Source organism: Falco cherrug, chromosome 9, assembly GCF_023634085.1.
Source record: "Falco cherrug isolate bFalChe1 chromosome 9, bFalChe1.pri, whole genome shotgun sequence".
NCBI classification, from domain to species: Eukaryota; Metazoa; Chordata; class Aves; order Falconiformes; family Falconidae; genus Falco; species Falco cherrug.
The window spans coordinates 11,046,790-11,067,966 of NC_073705.1; the positions used below are offsets into that span (position 1 = coordinate 11,046,790).

At 44.5% G+C, this 21,177-nt stretch overlaps 1 protein-coding gene across 3 annotated transcripts in view; it reads right to left on the bottom strand.

The window, feature by feature from the left end:
• The window catches only part of RABL6 (RAB, member RAS oncogene family like 6), a 58,688-nt gene extending 37,621 nt beyond the window's left edge, over positions 1 to 21,067 (bottom strand). Inside the window, exons 1-5 of one of the 3 annotated variants that reach the window (XM_055720355.1) lie at positions 20,505 to 21,067; positions 12,046 to 12,180; positions 6,459 to 6,506; positions 4,740 to 4,769; positions 174 to 226 (exon numbers count right to left, since the gene is read on the bottom strand). In XM_055720355.1, the coding sequence (XP_055576330.1) occupies positions 174 to 226; positions 4,740 to 4,769; positions 6,459 to 6,506; positions 12,046 to 12,180; positions 20,505 to 20,634 (396 nt within the window). In that variant the 5' untranslated portion in view covers positions 20,635 to 21,067. Of the gene's footprint in view, positions 1 to 173; positions 227 to 4,739; positions 4,770 to 6,458; positions 6,507 to 12,045; positions 12,181 to 16,970; positions 17,108 to 20,504 lie in introns of all 3 variants that reach the window. The other 2 variants (XM_055720357.1, XM_055720356.1) reach the window with 2 other exon arrangements.
• Positions 21,068 to 21,177: the final 110 nt, after the last annotated feature.

Genomic DNA, 21,177 nt, shown 5'->3' on the forward strand with positions numbered 1-21,177 from the left:
GGGATAAAATGCACAGGCAAAAGACTGAAGAGCATTAGGGATCACACTGCCCCTCATCTGCCTCCTAGGCCGGCCTTAAAGCAGAAACAAGTATAGAACTTACTGTCCATGGACCAAAGGTGGACTAGAGACCTCCTGTTAAGAGGCAGACATCTGCATTCAAGGTGACTCACCTCCTGAGGGTCATTTTCCAGTTTCAAACCATCTCCTCGCTTTTTGCATTTTCCTTAAAAAGAATTGTAAAAAAAAAAATAAAATAAAAATGCATTACACTGGGCAGAGAACTCCAGGATCTCCTGGATGGGTCTGAGCAGGACTACAGCATTCTGAACATGACCTTAAAAGCAGATCCAACTTCTACTATAAGCATGGGGAATGAGGAGGGGTGGGACAGGCATGCCTTGCTGAAGAACACCAGCTACCCTGTTCAAGAACACTAGCCACTCTAATTCAAAGATGAATAGGAAGAAAGCCTGAAGTAGCTTAAACCATGCTCTTCACAGCATAAAGTCACAATGACTGAATAATAGAGGGTTTGGTGCACTCCCTGACCACAAAGGGAAGGGGTTTTGTTGCCCTTTTTTGTTGCACTAATGTTGAAGAAGCAAAAGATCGTGGGGCTGCTATGACTGAACTGCACAACTACGTACACAGCCTTCCTGAGAGATGCTATGACGCTGCTGTGCTACGTCACTGACCTGAAGCAAGCAGTCTTGTCAAAAAACATGATCTCAGAGTGCACTGGGTGCTTTGGGCTGACTTGTGACCAAAAAAAAAAAAGGGGGGAGCCAGATTATGAAAATTTAACAGCCAGAAGACAGACAGAACAGGGGGAAATCCAAGCAAAATCAAATAAACTGTGGCAAGGGGGCTGTGGAGAAGTAGAAAGACAGCCTACAGGTGTGTGAAAGGCCAGAGCCAGAGGGTCAGGTCTGGTCATCACCAGCGAAGGCGCAGAAAGGAAATCCTCCAGAGGCACCATCCAAAGCCACACGCTCTAGAGACACGCACACAAAAATAAGCTAGAGAACAGATGAAACTCTAAGCTCACAGGAAAAGTGCAAGAGGCAACAGGCTAAACACTTGGAGCAGTGTTTAGAACTAGAAAACTTGCCCTACAGTCTCGCAGCCACAATCCCATCTGGAGAAATCTAACAGTTTCTCTCCAACTCATCTGCTTCCTCTAAGGCACGTGCATAGAGCCCTTACACTTAAAGGACAGATCCCCCTGAGACTTCTCCCTTTTCTTACAGCTTCAGTAAGCACTTGATAAGTTTGCAAACTGACATTTTAAAGTACCACTGCCATTTGACTCAGCACCCCCAAAAAAGGAGGTGGTGTTTTGAAACCTCAGGCTCCCTGAAAATTTTGCATTACATCAGTTACGCTGTAATCATGTTTCCAAATCTTAAAGCCTGCAACCACAGCAGACAGAGAAGAAAACACCATGTATCTGTACCTACAATTAGCAGAGCAGCAATCAGCTAACATGATTTTCTGGTGTAGACACTCAGCACTAAGGACTGCCAGGAGTCTCAATGTGTAAGGGTGAGGACATCTTCTTTCACCTACGGCCAAAGAAGTTTAGTGTGGACATACCGTGAAAAAATCTGTCTTCACCTCCCAGATATTTTTTAAACTCTATGTACAGCAGAGTCCAGAGTTTTATCAAATGATGAGCACTGCAAAATTAATAACCCTGCAAGGTGTGGAGTTATGTTTTACAGATACCAAATATCTTCCAGATGCTACTGAGAGCAATTAAGAACTGTACCGCTGAATTAACTTTGTTCTGTATTTTCCTAGTCAAGATAATGATGAGTTAACTAAATTATAATGGCAGAGGCTTGGAATTCCTTCTCATAATTTCTAGAAATTCCCTGTGACACTGACAACAGAAAGTGTTGGCAGATCGGATGCACCTGCAAAAAAAACTCTCACCGACTCTTTAAAAGACTCTGCAGCACTTGGGACCAAAATAGCTTCCACCGACTATTCACCTCTGCTGATTAACGCAGAGCAACAACTTGTAAAATTCATGGTTCTGCCAGATGCTGCATGTGCAACAAAGTGTTCTGTTCTTTTTGCACACAGGTCAAGGATAAACAGTTACGAAACACAAGTTATTCATGAAAGTTTAATGCTGCAGGATATCAAGAGATTCCAGCTCTTATACCCTGACACTGTGTCTGGTGGGTTCTTCTGTGCACCGCTAAAAAATGTTTGATCCCCTCGTGTCATCTTACTGTTGACATCTGAAAGTAGCAGAAATATTAATCCTGATCCTTCCCTATTCGTACAATGTATCTCCCTGGAAGATCCAAGTATGGGCTCTGATTTTTTCCCAGAGCAACTCAAAGTGTGGGATGTCTAGGATGTGCATGTCTTTTCCCACTTCAATTAAATTCACTTCAAGTCAGTGGCATTTGTGTGGCTTCTCTGAATATCAAAACATCACTTTTTCTGCAGTTACTGCTAAATTATGCTTGCCATGACCTGAATTTCTACGTATTAAAACAAAAGCCAAAAAACCCACAAATACTCTTCATAGTTCTCCCACCCAGAGCAATCAAGGTGGGAGCAATCTTCTTTCTAACCTGGCCACGTTTACAACCAATGCTTTGAGAGCGAGTATGACTCGCACCCCTCTCCCTCCTTATGGCTTTATGTGTGTATCAAGAGGAATGAGTAATATTCTTACATGATGCTCATCGCTGCTGTAAAGGAGGTCATCTATAAAGGAGTAGGGGAGCTGAAAAGCGCATGTGTGTACATATTCATGCACAGTGTCTATTTTTGGAGCCAAAACTGCAGGATGAACCAGATAAAGACAAGACGTATGTAATTAAAAGATGCAATTCAGCCTGTAAAGGGAAGTGCACCATGAAGATTGTGTTGTTGTATGAACATGGTCCTGTGTTTAAGGCTGCACTAATGTGCAATCTAGGAACCTCAATTAGAAAGCAAGGGTCTTCATGTTCCGATTGCCCTGCTTCTCTACCTAGAACTATGACTGCTCCTTATTTACAGGCATAATAGCAACACTGAAGCCAAATAACCTTGCAGCAGTGCCCTGAAGTCTACAGAACAATTCTTACTCAACACCAGAGAACTGGGTTCCTGGCCAGCACCTGAGAGCTTCTGCACCTCTGTGTACCATCAGTTTTGTTGCAGGACAGCAAGGATTCAGTACAGCTTGCCAACAAATGCTGTCCACAGTGTGAGCAAGATGCTTCTGTTCACCATTCAAAAACACATGTCTAGAATATTTGCATCCCCAGTGTTATCTCACTTAACGACACCTGAAAATAACAGAAATATTAATTCTGAACCTTTCTCCTTCTTGCAGCACACCTCTGGGAGGGAGAGGGATGAAAGGGCAGGGAGAGGAAAGGAATCTCCATGAGGGAAAGAGTTTATGCTGTTTTGGGGGCAACAGAAAAAACCATGGTTTAAGCCCTTCAGTTAGCATATGAGAAAAGGTGCAGGAACCGAACTAGCATAAGTTACAAGACAGGAGATCAGAATTCTTCTTGAATCACCTGCATTCAAACAGCTTCTCTGCATTCAGGATCTATTACAGCTTTATGACCTGCAGTAGTTATACAACTTGCTGCAAAGCCAGAAAGATGAGTCAGGATCTGACTTTTTGCTGAGAGATATCTTTCCTATGCTCTATTAGACCCAAGGGCAGCAAAGGAGATGGTATTTACTACACATGCCACACAAAATTCAATACAATCCATAGCTGGGGGCAAGCTCTACTTGTTAAGGTTTTAACAAATGGCATCATTACACAAATGAGCCCAGCTCTCTGAGCAGGCCCAAGAAGAAAACAGCAGGCTGCAGGGGAGTCTGTACTGTAGTGACTTTGCACATTAAGAAAAAAAACAAACCCAAAGAATCAAGAAAAAGTTAAGAGGAGCAGTACAGTATAGCAGCTGCCATTCCCTGCTGCTTCACCACACTGACCAACCTCACAGGTTTTAAACTTTCACTACAAATCTCTCCACACTTCCAAATTAACATCTATGTGCTAAACAAATGACACCAAGCTAAACCACCAGCCAGGCAGACCCAACCGAGCTGCCTCTTGCACTTGGAACAGTCTGGAGGGAAAAATCAAAGCACACTGCTGAACTAACAAGGACAGGGAGGCACACTGCTGGTAAGCGTGAGGAGAAATACCACTTAGTAAAACCACATTTAACTTCAGTCCAAAAATGCACATCAAGGGTGCGATTCATTAAGTTTCCCCAATCCTCTGGTGCATGTTCACACCGGGACATGAAGAACAGCAGCACTGCACAGCAGAGAAGAGGCCGAAGCCACTTTGCAAGACTAAAGTTGAAAACTGCAGTTTATGGATACATCTTTTAGACAGTCTAGCTACATCCCCACATCAGGCTTTCAACACATTTTCAAATATCTTCATTTAAATAGAGGTCTATTAATTCTCTCTAACAAGGAAAAATTCTTCCAAAATGGGGAAACACTGGCAAAAAAAATTAGCTTGGGTAACAGTGTACGTTGAAATGCATGTTCAGAACGTGCATTTTATGGCAGTTTCAAATCCAGCTGGAAAAATGCAGCATTCTGCACAACTCTAAATATGCGCTTTAGCCAGGATCTGGTAGGGAAGGAAAAAAAGGAGGATCAGGCCTTGTCAGCACTATGCTGCAGCAGCAGTGGATACTTCAATACTAAAAGTCTACAGTCTAGACTAGTGTTGCTCTCACCGAAAGCATCACGCAGGAGGATTTTTTGTCCTAAGCATATAGAAGGAAGAACAAAAATGTCATAAGGTAACATTAAGATGAAAGTTAGATATGAGCAAGCACATTTTCCTGAAGTTGTACTTGAAAGGATTTGATTTCGTTGTACCATGATGATCTGAATTTTTACACATTGGCTGAGTACATTTGATTACATAAAAATACATATCTGTGGTCCATAAGAGGAATCTTAACAGAATGAGTTTTATTTCAAAAGAATATGAAGTGGGGAGAAAAGAGTCCCTTTAGATTTCTAACACATGCTCCACTGTCAGAAATGAAAGCAGAATCAGAAGAGCTGTAATCAACATCTGCATGTATCAAATCCAATCCTTTTTGCCAAAAAAATGGTAAGTCTCTAGTTGAGAAGACGATTCTGCTCAGAGAAGCTATTCACAGAAATAAATGCTGGAACCACACGATTCCCAAATTAACTCCGTATCCATTCATACCAAAGTTGCAAGGCTGCGAGAAAACAGATGTTTTGCTCAGATTCCGGCCCTGCACTTGTTATCCTAGGATCTAAAAGCCAAACTGTAATTAGGCTGACTTCAGCAGTAACTCTGACCTAAGTAAGATTTCGTCTACGCTGTGAAAACAAGGGTTTAAAAGAATAAAAAGATAAAGTGCTCAGGATTTTCATTTAAAGTTACTGCCTCGGGTTTAACCTAAAGGCTCCATTATGCATCTGAGCTACAGCTGCTATCTTTAACTACCTTTGCTACTGTTTTGAATACAATTTACCTCAATGAAAAATTACATTTCTCCCTTTCCCACTCCCTATAGTACTTACGTTCTTCATTTTTGGTGTTAACACATGTGTAAGTTGGTGGTACAGCAGAAGTAGCCCACCTAGGATGCAGTTCTGCTGGGGAATGCATGCCAGCACAGATTCTAGCTAAGGCTGCAGGAAAGGTCGCAGCAGACAACCACAGAAATTTAAGTTTCGATGACTGCGGTCAACAGATTTGACCAACAGAAACACACAAACAAGGAGCACAACTCACGGAGCGCGAGACGCTCGCTTGTAAAGCTGCTTTCCTGACTATACTCACACTTTAAACCAGGAGCTTGGCTGGCACAAAATGCCTCTTAAAAGCCAACCACCAGCTGCATTTGGGGCTACAGAATGGGCTGTTAAGATTTACATCTGAACCCCAACCCCTTACAGGAACAGATTCCACTGCATCCAAATTGTGTCTTCACGTATGTTTTGGGGTTTGTTTTTATTTTTTATAAAGCAGAACGTTATACTCTGACAACTGAAAACTAATGAAAAATATTTATATATCATAATACTTCCCTTGGCTAAGTATTTAGAAAAGATTTTGGATTACATATATTGCATTTTCTGTCCTAAGTGAATTTCAGTAATTGGCTACTCTTTCATCCTTCCCTCCTGCATACATTATTCACTGCAGATAACACTGCACATGAAACAACTTCTTCTGAACGGTGGGTTTGATCTGAAGTTTAGACTTCAAATAATGGGCTCTAGCATAGCAGACTCCTCTCTCCTCTGCATATTTTTTCAGGAAGTAACATCCATGCACTTGAAAAAAATAAGTACAGACATTTTTCTAAAGTAGAAGCAAGCAGGTATTTCTGAATTCCCTGTAAGTCTTTAACTAAAATAGAGAAAGAACAAGGAACCTCCATTAGAAAGGAAGTTACAAATCTTACCTTTGTCAACTACATCCCAGACTTCAACTTTAACAATATCGTCAGTGGCTAAAAGCACAAAAAAAAAAGTGTTAGAAGAGGGTTTCAGTAAAATGACCAACACTCAATGCTCACCACAGAGAGCCTAACCCAAAGCCAACATCGTCAAAGTAGCAGATGAATATCAGAAGAAAAGTAATTCTTGAGTGAATTAAGAGAAAATCCAAACGTAACAAGAAGGCAGCCCACTGTTGCAGGTCCAAGTTGTATGGCAAAACTATGTTATCTAAAGAACTTCTTAAAGACTCTTAGGCACATAACTGACAGCTTTTTTTGATAGATTTCCTTGATGTTTTAGGTCAGATTTGAAGCATGTTGTGTAGATTATTTCCATAACACATGGACTTTTCCATATTCTTTCAAAAAAGATATAAATTTAACTTGGAGAATAAAGTGTGGTCTATAAGCAAGGCATACAACTGAAAAAAAGAAAGGAATACACGCATTTAAGGAAGATCAACCTTACTAATAGCATTTTCATGTAAATGTGACAAACAACGTAGACAGCCCTATGGCTACAGAAATCCATTCTCTGCAAATTTCAATTCACATTTTGTGTAAAGTATTACTAGAAATTTTGCCTCTTAATGAGCTGCAGCATCAGTAAATTATAAGCAGCAACATATATTATTTGAGTTGCTAAAATCTGAAGCAAGACAGGCAAAATTCTAACTACAGAGACACTACTGCTGGTACTGACAGCTAGCAGCTTAACTTTCAGATGGTACAAGGGATGGGCAGGCTCTGGTTAGATGTTTCTTTTGAATCCACATGAGCAGTCTGATCTTCAGGAAGTTGCTCCAAGAAACAGCTGCTTTTAGGAAATGCTATAGGCTACAAAGCAAAGGCTTGTACTTGGAGCAGCTCTGAACATAAAGCAATGGAATAGGAGGATGATGTCTCAAAGTAGAAAATAATCTCACAGGATGGCATGAGAATTTAGCGAAGTGTCATTGTCAAGCCAGAAAACATTGCCTCTACAGAATTCACTGTTGGCTTAACTTAAATGTTTCAAAATATTGTAAAGACAGATTATGAATAAAGGAAAACTTTGATCCTCTGCTTCTGGAGAAGGATCCTTTTTTACATTTATTCATGAAGCAAAATCAGCCTGTTTTTCCTCATAGCAACTCCCTGCTTATCTCCCACTTTGCCAGCAGGGCAGTGGGGCACAGGGCGAACAAGGTCAGCCCAGCCAGCACACAGGCTCAGATGGGACTCAAAACACAACACACGTAGTTGTATGCAGTCCTTAAACTTCTGCTCAAACCATTGCACTCCCCAAATTAATTCTGTCCCTGAATATTTCTGCAGGCCATCAAGTCAGGTACAGTTAAAATCCAACCCTTCCCCATCACTCACTCGCCTGGCACCCAACTGTGAGCTGGCACAGCACAGCAGGGTGCTCTCCCTGTGACTTCGCTGCTCAAGTCCATGGTCCGTTCAGGGTGCGTCGTGACCCTGCAGGTGCTGGGACACAGATCAGCTAGTGGAGGTTTGCCCCCAAACTCATACCCTGCAGCTGGGACTGGCAGTGCTGCTGCTGTCCCTGAAGAACAAGGGGACAGACAGACCAGCAAAGTCGGTCCTGGCACCTTTCAACAGATAAGACTTTCTGCAAAAGGCCAGGAGATGTTTTCCTTTCTCAGATGGCAAACTTTGCAGAGGCACGGGGAGTCCAGAAGGCTGCTGCTTCTTTCCAGCAGCACCAGGTGAAGCAGCACATACGCATTAACAAGAGGCTTTCACGGAGAAGCTGGAATCCCATTTCACAAAAGGAAGCCCTTGGGGTGATGTGCAGTGCTCTCCTAGGAGGTGACCTGGCACCTAGCACTGGGACTTTGCTCCTGAGCTCTGGTGATCTCCACCTCCTTAGTCTAACACCAAACACACCCTCAGTTAAGATTTGTTCTTCTGCTGAATCATTTCCACAGTCGGGACATCCTGCTGACTAGCAGCACTTCCAAATAGCTGAGGAGTTGAACCATTTGACCCACAAAGACCTGCTCTACACCCTTTTATCTGAGGGGAAGCACAGAATTTCACAAAGAAATTGACTGCACAAGACCAGAGAAAGCCATTTTTCCAAGGTTTTTTTTTTCCTATTAGCACCAGTGCTCCTGCTAGCTTATAGCCATTAAGTTCCTCCTTTTCATCACGTTTCATTCCTGAGTATCCTGAACACACAAGAGAATAATTACTTTAGTGCTGCTGGGTTGGCTTTGGTATGACTCACACAGAGCAGCATTTCACCTTAACAGCTTTGGAAGGCATGTTGCAGCAAAAAGAGTGCCAATTCATCCTTTTAATTCTATAACTTGGATTGGCATAAACCATAGATAGATCAAACCACTCAAAAGATCTGTACTCAGTTGCTATTTGGCTAAGTAGTCTGCAGCCACTGGCACACTAAGACATCGCTTTCCCATAAAATGGTGGAGAGATGTGAGAAGATTCCAATTGCAAGAAAGCTCATATAAAAATAAGAATCATTGCTTTATGGGTGGGCTCATCACCAGCAATTCACAGGCCCTCAGACATATTTATTCTCATGCAATTACATGATTCACTTCATATGCTTCAGACCACAAATCCTACAGAGCAGATCAGCTCTGCCATTGCTCTCACCCATCTACAAAGCATTCAAAGTATTTGAACAAAAGTACTTGCCAATTTTTATTTTATATTCCCTTTCTGAGACTGCCAAACAGAATAAAATTGCTGACCAGCGTAATCTAAAAAAGCATTCATCACAGTCAGGAATGGTAACTCCTTACCTGAACACAAAAATTACAAATATCCGTTACAGAGACAACTGGCACAGCAAAGTAATTTTGTTCATTCTGAGTAGGAAGAAATAACTCAAATTCCTCTACCTTTATTAATTCTTTCAGTACGAAATTTCTGAAAATATGACAAGGTGGTATGTTCCACATCTAAAATGTAAATCTTCTAATACCAGGCAATGTAAGAATCCTTCAATATTTGACAGCGATTTAATTAACATCTGTAAATATTTGCTGCCAACTACCACACAATGTTTATTCAAGGTAGATTGAGAGCATGATCACAGGAAAAACAAACTTTCTTTTTCCTCTACAGATTAACTCAGCCAAGAGGGCAGTAATTAGATCTGAGCCAATTTCTCAGAGTGCCCACATCACCCATCTCAGATGGAAAGTTTTCACAGCAGGAAATATACCTTACAATGTTTTTAAATAGGGGGGTATATTTTAAAACAAGTTTTAACGCGAACAGAGAATTTCTTACACTGCTGGAAATTATTACTAAGAAAATGATACAATGTTTTATAATGCAAAATAAACACAAATGAAAGGCACAATTTCATGTATAGCCTTCCAGATATTTAGACTAGCTTAGCAATGCTTCACCTTGAGAAAAGTCCATCACCATATGTACACATTGCTGTTAACTCTAACCAGCAAGCTCTACGGAAACATCACATAAATATTAGAAGTAAGCACAAGAAATAACAAACACACTTGCAGTCACCAACATACAGCAAAACCCAGCCCCATGTGTGGCTGTTTTCTACCCCATGCTGAAAAAGCCAGTGCCTAAGCCTCAGCTCAGTAAAAGAACTTAAAGTCCCTAAAATACCTAGAAGCATGTGGGATGACTGGATCTTTCTCTAAACACCTTTTTGCATGTATACAAAAATAGGTATACATGCATTTTGTATACCTGTTCATGTATACAAAAACAATTTGGTATGAATAAGCCTCTTGGAAAGCAAATGCCAGGCTTCTAGGCTGTATTTACAGACAGCACTTGTATTATCTGAGCTCTGGTTCTTACCTATGACATTGCAGAAAACCACAATTAACATTCAGTGCACTCTTTAGACTTGGATATCTAAGAAAGAGGTATTTCATTTCTTACTTTGACCTAAGTCTGTTTTAGGCTGAAGCATTCAGGTTTGATTTAGAGATAGTTTCCATCATCCAAACAACCTGGAAGTTCTATGTTCACACATGAATAACCGATGTGCTGATATTCTGAGAGAGAGGAAGAGGGGGGAGAAGGATGTCACAGCTAAAATACAACATGCCAGAGGTTTTGCTGCAGATGGGGAACACCACTGCGTGTATACTGCAAATCCCTCAGTGCCTTGGGCTAGCTGACAGGCAGAACATCAGGAAGATGGTACCCAAAATACAGATACCTTATGAAGAAATGTAGAAGCTAACAGGCACACTTTCACATCATGGTCACACGGAGAGTCCCCATGAAAGAATGTGAAAACCTGTGACATCAGGCTTAGCTCAACATCAGATCCTGAATGAGAAAAAAATGCTAACTGCATTGAGTGAGGATGACCTGCTTCTCTCCCACATCCAATGCAAATCACAACCTTTTCATCCTTTGTCGAGAGAGAGCTGGCTCACGTGGAAGCCTGTCTTCATAAGGGCATGAGTCTCCAGAACTCTGGTTACCAGCTCCCTGTGAAGGTACAACAGCAGCGCTCACTCTCCCTGTGAAGCCTATGAACCAAGAGAGGCTGAGCCAAGGCAGATTGCTGGTGAACACACCCTGTGGCTCCACGTGATCATTATCTCGAGACTTGGGCATCTTAGTATCATCCAGCAATACAAATGTGATAGGTGAATTAGATGAAGCACCCAGTGTGGTGTTTACCCCAAGTGCATGGGGTTTTTTTCCAGCTGTGAGGAGACAGAGAGTAGCTGATTCACCAAAAGGTCAGAGTGGTGCAGGTGGACAATATCTGATAATGAGAAACTAACCGCTGACTGTTTTTTTAAAGCAAATCAGTCTTACGGAGCAAGTTCATACTGAATCAGTGGTTCACCCCACAAGGCTGTGGCATTTTTGATCAGGAACCTGAAAGCTGGACTTAATGCACCATTAAATGACAGCCTGATGCAATTTCAGTGCCTGCAGTGTCTTCCCCAGGCAGGATCCAAGGCTTTCATAGCCACTTTATATTGTCAGAGCAATGGGGAAAATAAAAAAATTCATACCTTATCTCTCAGACTCAAACAAGTACTTAGAAAAAGCTACTGATAAGATACTTCTATGCTGCAGTAAGTCAGCCTAGAGTTAATAGTATTACAGTCATTTTTAAAGCGTCACCTTCACCAATTACAGGATGCTTTTATATTTTAATCAGTAAAAAAACACTCTGCACCATGCCATTCACTTCTATGCAACACAGTAACACCAAAAGCAGGGTTAGCCTGACAGACAGATTTCCATAATAAACCTGTTTTCATTAACAAGTCAAGTGTATCACAAATATCTGAAATCTTTTGGATCACCTATTAAACACTTTCCTTAAATTGTGGCTTCTGAAGACCTATCCTTTAGCACTTATAGTTTCTGAGTGAAGTTATTAAAAATATTAACTGAGAAACTGTGAGTAATAAATTAAAATAACAAGAGTGAAGAGAGACCATTTTATCTCCCAAGCAGACACAGAAGAAAGAAGCAAATGAGGCTGCAGTGGAATTTCTACCCCCAAGGCACTGTCCCATGACTGTCACTCCCTCGACTTCTTCCATCTTACTTTTGTAATTCCAGTGGATGCTGGTGACTTGGATCTCCTGAGTTGGAATATACTCCTCAATAAATTTCTTTCCCTGCAGTCGGTGCCACAGAGTGGTTTTCCCAGTGTTCCTGTCCCCTCGGATGACAATTTTCACTGAGGAAAAGAGCAAGCAGACAAATAAAGTTGATTAAAAACAAATCAAAGAATGCTGTGAAAAGCACGTTAACTTTTTGCAAGCATTACTCAGACACAATTAGTTCTCCCATATTACACAGGCATGATGGGGTTTGTTAAAAAACATGAGCCTCAGTCATTAAAATTAGTGTTTATTCAGCTACTCACACTAGCTCAGCAGAAAGAACCAACATCAAGATTGAATCTTCAGAATCTGCATAACTTCAGCCAGCTAGGTCTCCGCTCCTTTGTGATGGATGCATTCGAACCCTTAACCAAACCAGAAGCAGTCTGGTCCAGGCTCCAAAGGAGGTAAAGCCCTGAGCCGTAGCCAGGCCGAGAACTGCTCTAGGAAACCCACAAAGGAGCAATGACACAGTGAGCATTGATGCACATGAACTTGGAACACGGATCACGCAATTAACACATGAATAGCAAGTGGCTTTTCCAAGGCACTTATCAAGGAGCAAAGTTGTGGGTACAAGGAGTCTCATGCATACCTTCCCACTGTGTGCGATCTGACTAGGAGCCAACCACTTTATCCCATAAATACGACAACCTAAGTGAGCTTTCTCTGAGCTCTCCTGCCAGGCAGCGTGGCTGCACAGCGGTGATCTCCCCTTGAGCTGGGACACCTCTCAAGGTTGCTCCTCGAGGTAAAGAGACCTCTTACCAATGACAGATCTTTGGATGAGTTCAGTTTGAGTTCTCCCTGAATTGCAACTGGGCTGCAGGCCAGTGACACTCCCCTGGAGCAGAGACATCTCTCAAGGTCTAGAATTCCTTACTTGAGACCAAGACATCCTTCCTTACCCGAGAACAAGAGATCCTTCCTTACCCAAGGTGGAGAGACTTGCAATCTTACTTGCAATCGATCCTTAGTAAGTGACAGATAGCATGCTATACCAGTACTAATGACATTGACACTCAATTATTTTAAACTTTGTATAGGCAAGTCCATTAGACATAAAATGTTGCCCAAATCTGAGACTAAGACTGGACCTAGTCACATTTAAGCTCCACCAGTTTAGAAAGCAACAGGGTCTGCTCTAGACCTTGTGACTCAAAGAAAGGGTCTCCTTTACCCTTTTGCATCTCCTGTCTCTGTGCAAATCATTCTAGCCTGACTCTAACTTGATTTTCCTTTGTATGTTTCATCCATGGAGTAAGTACCGCGGACCTTCCCATCAAACTTTGTGAAGTCCCACTTTTACAACATTGTATTAAACCCACTTTTGCTAATGCCATTGACAGTGATTCTTTAAGTGATCTAAATCACTCATTCACAACATCCCTCCATCCTCCTGCCTCTTCTACCTCTGCCTAGCCCTTACTCCCATTCTGCCATAACGTATCCTTTTGCTAGCCTTTTATGCCAGGCTTCTCCTTCAATTACCTCCTCTATCCTTCTCATTTCTCCTTAAACACTTCTTATTCCACCAGAAAACAGAATCATAGAATTGTTTAGGTTGGAAAGGACCTTTAAGATCACTGAATCCAGCTGTTAACCTAGCACAGTGTGGTGGTTTGACCCTGGCTGGATGTAAGGTGCCCACCAAAGCTGCTCTATCACTCCCCTGCTCAACCAGACAGGGGAGAGAAAATACAACAAAAGGCTCACAGATTAAGATAAGGACAGGGAGATCACTCAGTGATTACCGTCAGGGGCAAAACAGACTCCACTTGGGGAAATTAGTTTAATTTATTACCATTCAAATCAGAAAAACACCTTCCCCCCTCACCCGTCCCTTCTTCTCAGGCTCAGCTTAATTCCCGATTCCTCCCCCTGAGTGGCAGAGAGGGATGGGGAATGGAGATTACAGTCAGCTCATCACATTTCGTTTTGCTGCTCCTTCCTCCTCACGCTCTTCCCCTCCTCCAGCGTGGGTCCCCAGCCCTGCCAGCAAACCTGCTCCAGTCTGGGCTCCTCTCCCCATGGGGCCACAGGTCCCTGCCAGGAGCTGCTCCACCATGGGCTGCCCATGGGTCACAGCCTCCTTTGGGCATCCCCCTGCCCCATGGTGGGGTCCTCCCCAGGCTGCGGGTGGCTCCATGGGCTGAAGGGGACAGCCTGCCTTGCTGTGGGCTTCCCCATGGGCTGCCAGGGAATCTCTGCTCCAGTGCCTGGAGCCCCTCCTGCCTCCTCCTGGGTGTTTGCAGGGTTGTTGCTCTCACAGTCTCACTCCTCTCTCCCGCTGGTGCAGATTTTTCTTTCCCCCCTTCTTAATATGCTACCCCAGAGGTGCTGCCACTGCTGCTGATGAGCTCGGCCTTGGCCAGCAGTGGGTCCATCTTGGAGCCAGCCGGCATTGGCTCCATCAGACATGAGGGGAGTTCTGGCATCTTCTTAGAGAAGCCATCCTGTATCCCCCATCTCCTACTAAAACCTTGCCAGGCAAACCCACTATGCACTGCCAAACCCACCACTAAACCATGCCTCTAAGCACCACACCTACACATCTTTTAAACACCTCCAGCGATGGTGACTCCACCACTTCCCTGGACAGCCTGGTCCAGTGCTTGACTGGATCTTTCAATGAAGAAATTTTTCATGCCCAATCTAAACCTCCCCTGGTGCAACTTGAGGCTGTTCCCTCTTGTCCTGTCGCTTGTTACCTGGGGGAAGAGACCGACCCCCCCTGCCTACAGCCCCTGTCAGGGAGCTGCAGAGCGCCAGAAGGTCCCCCCTGAGCCTCCTACTCACTTCCTAGAACCAGCAACCCACTGAAAGCTTAAGGATCAGTTCTCAGCTGAGCCGATGAGGCTGGATCCTGCGTTCAGTGGTGCTGCTCCCTACATCCACATGGGTGTGACTCTCAGCCCCGGCACTGCTGAAACCATTCTTCTGGGATGGTGTTGGGAGAGCTAAGCGGCAGCTTCTGGTGAACATCACTGCAGAGTTAAGCTGTCACTGCTCTCAGCCATCCCAAGCTTTTTTGCACTGAAGCAGCATCCTCTTTTCCAGGGAAAGCAGAACAAGACTGTGTATTGCTCTTCAGCTTCTCCCGCTCACAGCCCAGATGGTCTCTGGTGAGGAGGCAATCCTTGGCATGGACAAGGGGCAAAACACTTTACACTCACAAGGGTCTACCTTAAACTTCCCCCAATAAATTCACCAAACTGCCTCTGTTGACGGCCACAGTTTGATTAAAATTAAATTAAAATCTGTCTATCTTACATGCATTAGAGACAAGCTAAATTGAACCGAAACAAGCATGCCCTTTGGGGGGACATAAATCACAGTGTAACAAAATCAAGAGAAACTGAATTTCTGTGGGTCCTTCATGTGTCAGAGGGACAGTCTCTACGACAGGACCCTGCCCTTAGCTGCTTTTAGATGCAGGTGTAGCGATGGCACTCTGCAAAGGCATTCTCAGAAACTGCAGTCTTGGGTAAAGACACAACAGCTCCACTTCCACTGATGGCCTCACAGCCAGCTGCTGAGGTCCCTCAGCTGATCTACCACCATGTGCCTGTGCACACACGTGCTCATACCCACAGCAAGGGAAGTCAGTCAACAGAGAAACTCATTCAAACCCTCCCCAGGAAAGAAAGCGTCCAAAATATCATAAACTGTACACAACCTGGCACAGGAACTTCTGTAGCAATTAACATCATGAATTTTCCAGTCAACCTTAATGTTACCTTGTTCTTTTTGAAAACCGTACATGTTGTTTTCTAAATTTTCTGTTACATTATGGCATTTTTTTTTTTTTAAATACCATCTTTGTTTCAAGTGGTAACCACAAGGCTACTGGGAAATGTAAGCTGACTTGAACAGACTTCTTATGCTTGTATTTTGAATCCCCTAGAAAATGGACCACTCTGAGACATCTAATGGCAGATTCAGGTGATTAGCATTAGGCTGTGCATCATCGTTTGGGCAAAAAAATCTGAGACCAAAGGTTGCCTTCTGTTGCAGCTCAGGAGCTATTGCAGGCATTTCAGAGAAAAGTTTAAAAAGTAAACTTTAAGGTAATACATATACAAAGTCTGTGGAGGAGTTTTGTCCTGTGAAATTTTCTACTGCAGTTAACTATGCCTTTGTTGTTGTACACCGAGAGGTACTCCTGTTTGTTCTTTTACAAAGTTACTTACTGAAATATCAAAAGGATAATAAAGGCAAAAATGAACATGGTATTTATTTATAGGCTGACTTCACTTACAGGTCCCAGAGCATCTCTGCGGAGACAACAAACAATTTCCTGCATTTCCTGTCATCCTGTGTGTGATTCTGTTTCCTACTTACTGATGGTGAAACAATCAATGGAGAATTCCTTTAATTCTTCTAAATTAATGCAGCAAGTCCATGGCATAGGCAAAATGACATTCCATTTGCCCTCATTTTAAAACCCAAGCCTTTCTAAATGCTCTCACTGCCGACCTTAAAGAGCCATTTTAAAATTCATATTCCCTCATGAAGTGCAGCATAAACCAGTGAGTTCTAAGGGACAAAGTGACCCTTCCTTAAACAGTTAGGCTGCTCTCAAGTTGTATTTTCAGGATCACTCCCAGGTGACTTGACTGTAAGCTCTCCCCAGAAGGGGCAATCCTACCTCCCCCAGCACTCTCCTAGTGCCAACAGTGTTATTTATGCAGCTACACACGGAGTTGCACCAGGAACTGACTGGCTGAAAACTAACCCCACAATTATTCATTTTCAGTTTTCTTCTCTAGCTCAAGTGCCCAGCTGCATGAGCAGTAGGAGCAGCTCACAGGAGGCATGACTGGAGTGACAAGGAGATCACCCTCACCCCTGAGCAGCTCACATTTAGATCAACGTAGGGTGCCTGTGGCACCACACACTCCGTTTGACAAGGTCCAAAAGCCCTTTCCAGCTTCGGTACTCTCCACGTTAGGGTCTCTTTCCTCCTACATAGTGCATGAGTTTTCACTGACTTTTTACCTGAAGAAAGAAAAAAATCTTTAAAAACAGATCAGGAAGATGGCAGGTGATGTAAATCATTTTTAGCAAAACAAAATCTGTATTTGAGACTTTGGCTGGAGTATTGTACATCTGCAAGACAGGAAGAGCTGAGTGAGCTTCAGGGTACAGCCAGGCCAGTCCATCACAGGCCTGGGCTGTGCCTGAATGTGGAAAGAGGAACAGTAATTACAGGTGAGGTTAGTACTGTTACCTATGGGACAGTAACAATTGCTGCCTTATTTTGATTTTAAGTTAAATCAGTACTTACTGCAAACAGCCATAGGTTTGTAGCAAAGACAGGAGAATTATCCGGGGGAAAAAAAGAGGAGGGATGAGGAACAGATCGAGATGTGAGGAAAAAAGCTAAGCAAATCAATCTATTCATATTGTCACTGCATCGGGAAAAATAGAGGGATTTCCTTTCTCCAGATGGGGAAATGGAAGCAAAGAACTGAAGATACAGGCCGAGAGAGCAGGTCTCAAACCAACTCAGAACTAGAAATCAGGAATTCCCAGCTCTGCCCATTTTCCTCCAGGAAACTGCAGCAACTAAGGATCTCAGACCCCATGGCAAAGAACCCCAAACTCCTCTGCTAATAATCCCCATATGGAGGGTCACAACCTTGCCCTCACCAAGTCTTTGTGACTGTGACTACAAGGCTGCAATTCAAATGCTTTAAGTTGGTTCCCTTACCACAAGAAGCATATCTGATCTGCAAAGCATATCTGATCTGCAGATAACCCCAAGCACACCTCCTGGGGGAAACAGGCCAGACAGCAGTCCAAGCAGGTTTGCCACATGTTGCACAAACAACTGCCAGGCACAGGAGAAAACAAGAGAAAGCAGGAAGCAGCAGGAAGAGGGGAAGCTTTTCTTTTGGGAGTAGTGCTTAATGAAAATCCTTGATAAAACTACAATCCGAGTCTGGAACTACCACTCTAAAACAACACAAAAGAAGTAAGGACTATAATGCTTACCAAAAGGATACACAATATTAATTGTTTTGTCTTTTAAGGCACATTTTAAGCAGAAAAGTTGTAAGAAGAGGGACTGAGGGGAATTCTTGGAGGTACTGCTTTGCTGTTTCAGCACTGGTGACCGTTCAAGCCATTTGCTGCCCACTTTGTCAGCAAGCAACCTAAGGCATTCTCAACACACTACATATATTTCTGGGAAGGAAACAGGCTTCAGTTCAAGATCAATAATGGTCTATGAAAGCAAGGAAACTTTTCTGTAAAACCTGTCATCACAGCACCCTTTGGTTCAGGTTTAGGCAATTCCAGGGAAATTGAAGAGTTTTAAAGATCTGTATGGGTTAACGGTGGCTACAAAACACATTTTGCACTCCGCTGCTGAGCATCATGTATGTGCTAAGAAAGGAGCATTGGCAATGCGCAAGATTTGCAGCTCTGCCCTTCCTAAGCAACAGCCCTTGCAATACCATTCCTTCACAGACCACCTTCAACAGAGACCACCGCACCGTGCTGGGACCTACCCCATCTATCCAGCGCCGTGGCTAGGTAGGGTACTTCGAAGCCCTTTCATAAGCCTGCCCGTATCTCCTATAAATATTATATAACAGAGATCCTGGGAAGAGTTACTATGGAGATTGGAAAGCTTCCCTTAAGGCAGTGACAGAAAGCTGCAGTTTTATTCCAGATATGAAAGCAGTAACTAGAACACAAATCTTGGTAAGACAGAGCACAAAACAAAAAAGCTTTCCCGAGGCTTTCAGTCAGGAGACAAGAAGCAGCAACGCTACTGGTAGCGCAGCGGCGGGCATTTTTGGCCTTACTGTATTAACGGCAAGCAGGTACACATCCGTGCAGGTTCATCGACAATGCAGTTAGTCAACATCTAACAAAGAGTTGGCCCTGCCGACTGCTGTGCCAGCAGGATGCAGCTGATCCGTACTGTCTGCAGCACAAACGTTCACTGTCTGAAAAGTCAACTCCTTTCTCTTACATAATTCACAAGCTGTTGTTAGCTACCTGATCTCAAACCTGTCCCAGTGAAGCACACGGATGTGTTCTGGTCTGTGGGCTGCACAATGCCTCTGCACAGATCAAATCTTTAACTAGCAGATCTCCAGGGTCCATGTTTAATGATGCGGTGCTGTATTCCAAGGCACAGTAGTTGCATCCTCACACCCCGTCTTTCACTGGAAATCAAGTCTCTTAACAATAACACTGCGCTTCTGTTCACATTCATGACTGTTAGCTAAGATACTGATTTTCTAAATTAAGCACTACTGGCCTATCTAACAGCTGTGCTATGGATAAAGGCACCAAATGCTCTCCCAAGTGAAGCAGAGATCTTCAAAACATATCAGTCCAAAAGCACAGTCAATAGTGATAATATTAAACAAAGCAAAAAATCCCACAAACCCCCAAACGCTAACCTCTTCCTTCACATTCTGTTTCAGATTAAGATCCAACATGAGCTCTATTCCTCCAACACATGTGCCTTTCCAGAAATTATTCAGTGCCACGTTTACAAATCAGTCTCTTTCACAACTGCCAATCTCTCTGCCTTCTGCAATCTGACTTCAGTGCCTGCCTGGATCCACGCAGATGAGCTGATACTTGCAGCGCTCTCTGGTACCATCTCTATTTTCAGCGCAGATGACATTAACTACTGTCTCAGAATTGTCACTTTGGGATGTATTTCACATACTTGCAGTGCCCTCCTGAAACACTGTATTAGAAATAACCTTTACTGAGCTTCAAAGGAAAAATGCAACCCTACGCCTCAACACTGAAAAGAAAAAAATTCTGAAAACATTCCCTGAGAAGAGTAAATGCATCAGCCGCAGAAAAGATAGTCAGAATGAAATTATGTACCAAGGGCACATAAAGGCATACATCACTCACCTTTTATTAAAGCCTGGCAGGGGAGAGCTTTTCAATAGACCCTTATCATATAACCACTAGGGCTTAATTATAAATACCATTATCCTGGCCTGCAGGGAAGGTCACCCACACACCCAAGGGAGTTAGTCTCTTGATGCTTTAACTGACAAAAATTGATTTACAAGGAACTTTCTCTTGCGCCACGGTCAGCGGAAAGCAGGCAGCCGTTCAGGCCATCTGCTGACTGGGGACACCGCTGCACTACAGGTTCCCAAGTCCCGCACAGAAAGAGAAAAGTTTCCCATCCCTTCCTCCCACGCTCCCGCAAGTTCTTCCATTTCATTGCAAACTTGGCTTTGGGTGAAGGCTGTCAAAACCACCACCATGCACGACGAAAGCGGTCCCCAGCCCCCCCGGGGTCCCTGGGCACGCTGTGGGGCATCGGACGAGCCTGCCCGATGCCGCCTGCCCCCCCCCCAAGCCCGAGCCCCCCCCCCCCCCCCCAGCCTGGGCTCCAACTCACTGTTATACTGGACTCCCTTGGCAAACCTCCTCTGCAGAGCCTGGTTCATGGACTGCAGCCCCGCAGGGATATTCCTGTCTCTGACCGGAGTCTGGTCCGAGCCCACCAGTTTCTTCAGGGCTGAGAACATCTTTCCGGGCCCACACCTGCGCCACCGCCGCCGGGAAAAGGGCTGCTGCTCCGGGGCTCAGGGGCAGGCCGGCCCCGGGGGGGGCATACGGGGGGCTGCGGCTCGGGGAGCGGGTAAATGAGGGCTGGAGCAGAGCCGGCACGGCCAGGCGGGGCCCCCCGGGCTCGGCAGGGCGAAGGCGTGCGGGCCCGGCCCGGCCCGGCGCGGCGGGGAGGGGGCTCAGCCGGGGCCCCGCCGTGTGCCGGGGAGGGGGCGCTAGCCGGGCATGGCCCGGGGCTGGGGCCGGCGCGGGAGGAAGGGGTCGGTGGGGCCGGTGCGGCGGCTCAGAGCCGCCGGGCACCGCCGCTCGGGGCCGGGCGCGGGGAGCGGAGGTAGCACGGGGCTCCCGCCGCCGCCGCCATCTTGCCTCTTCCGCCTCCCCGCCGGGGACGGGGCGCGCGCGGCGCCGCTACGGCGGCCGGCAGGGGCCTGCGGAGCCCGGCTGGCTTGCGGAGCCCTGGCACGCCGTGAGCGCGACCCCCGGCACCCCCGTGACACCCCTCC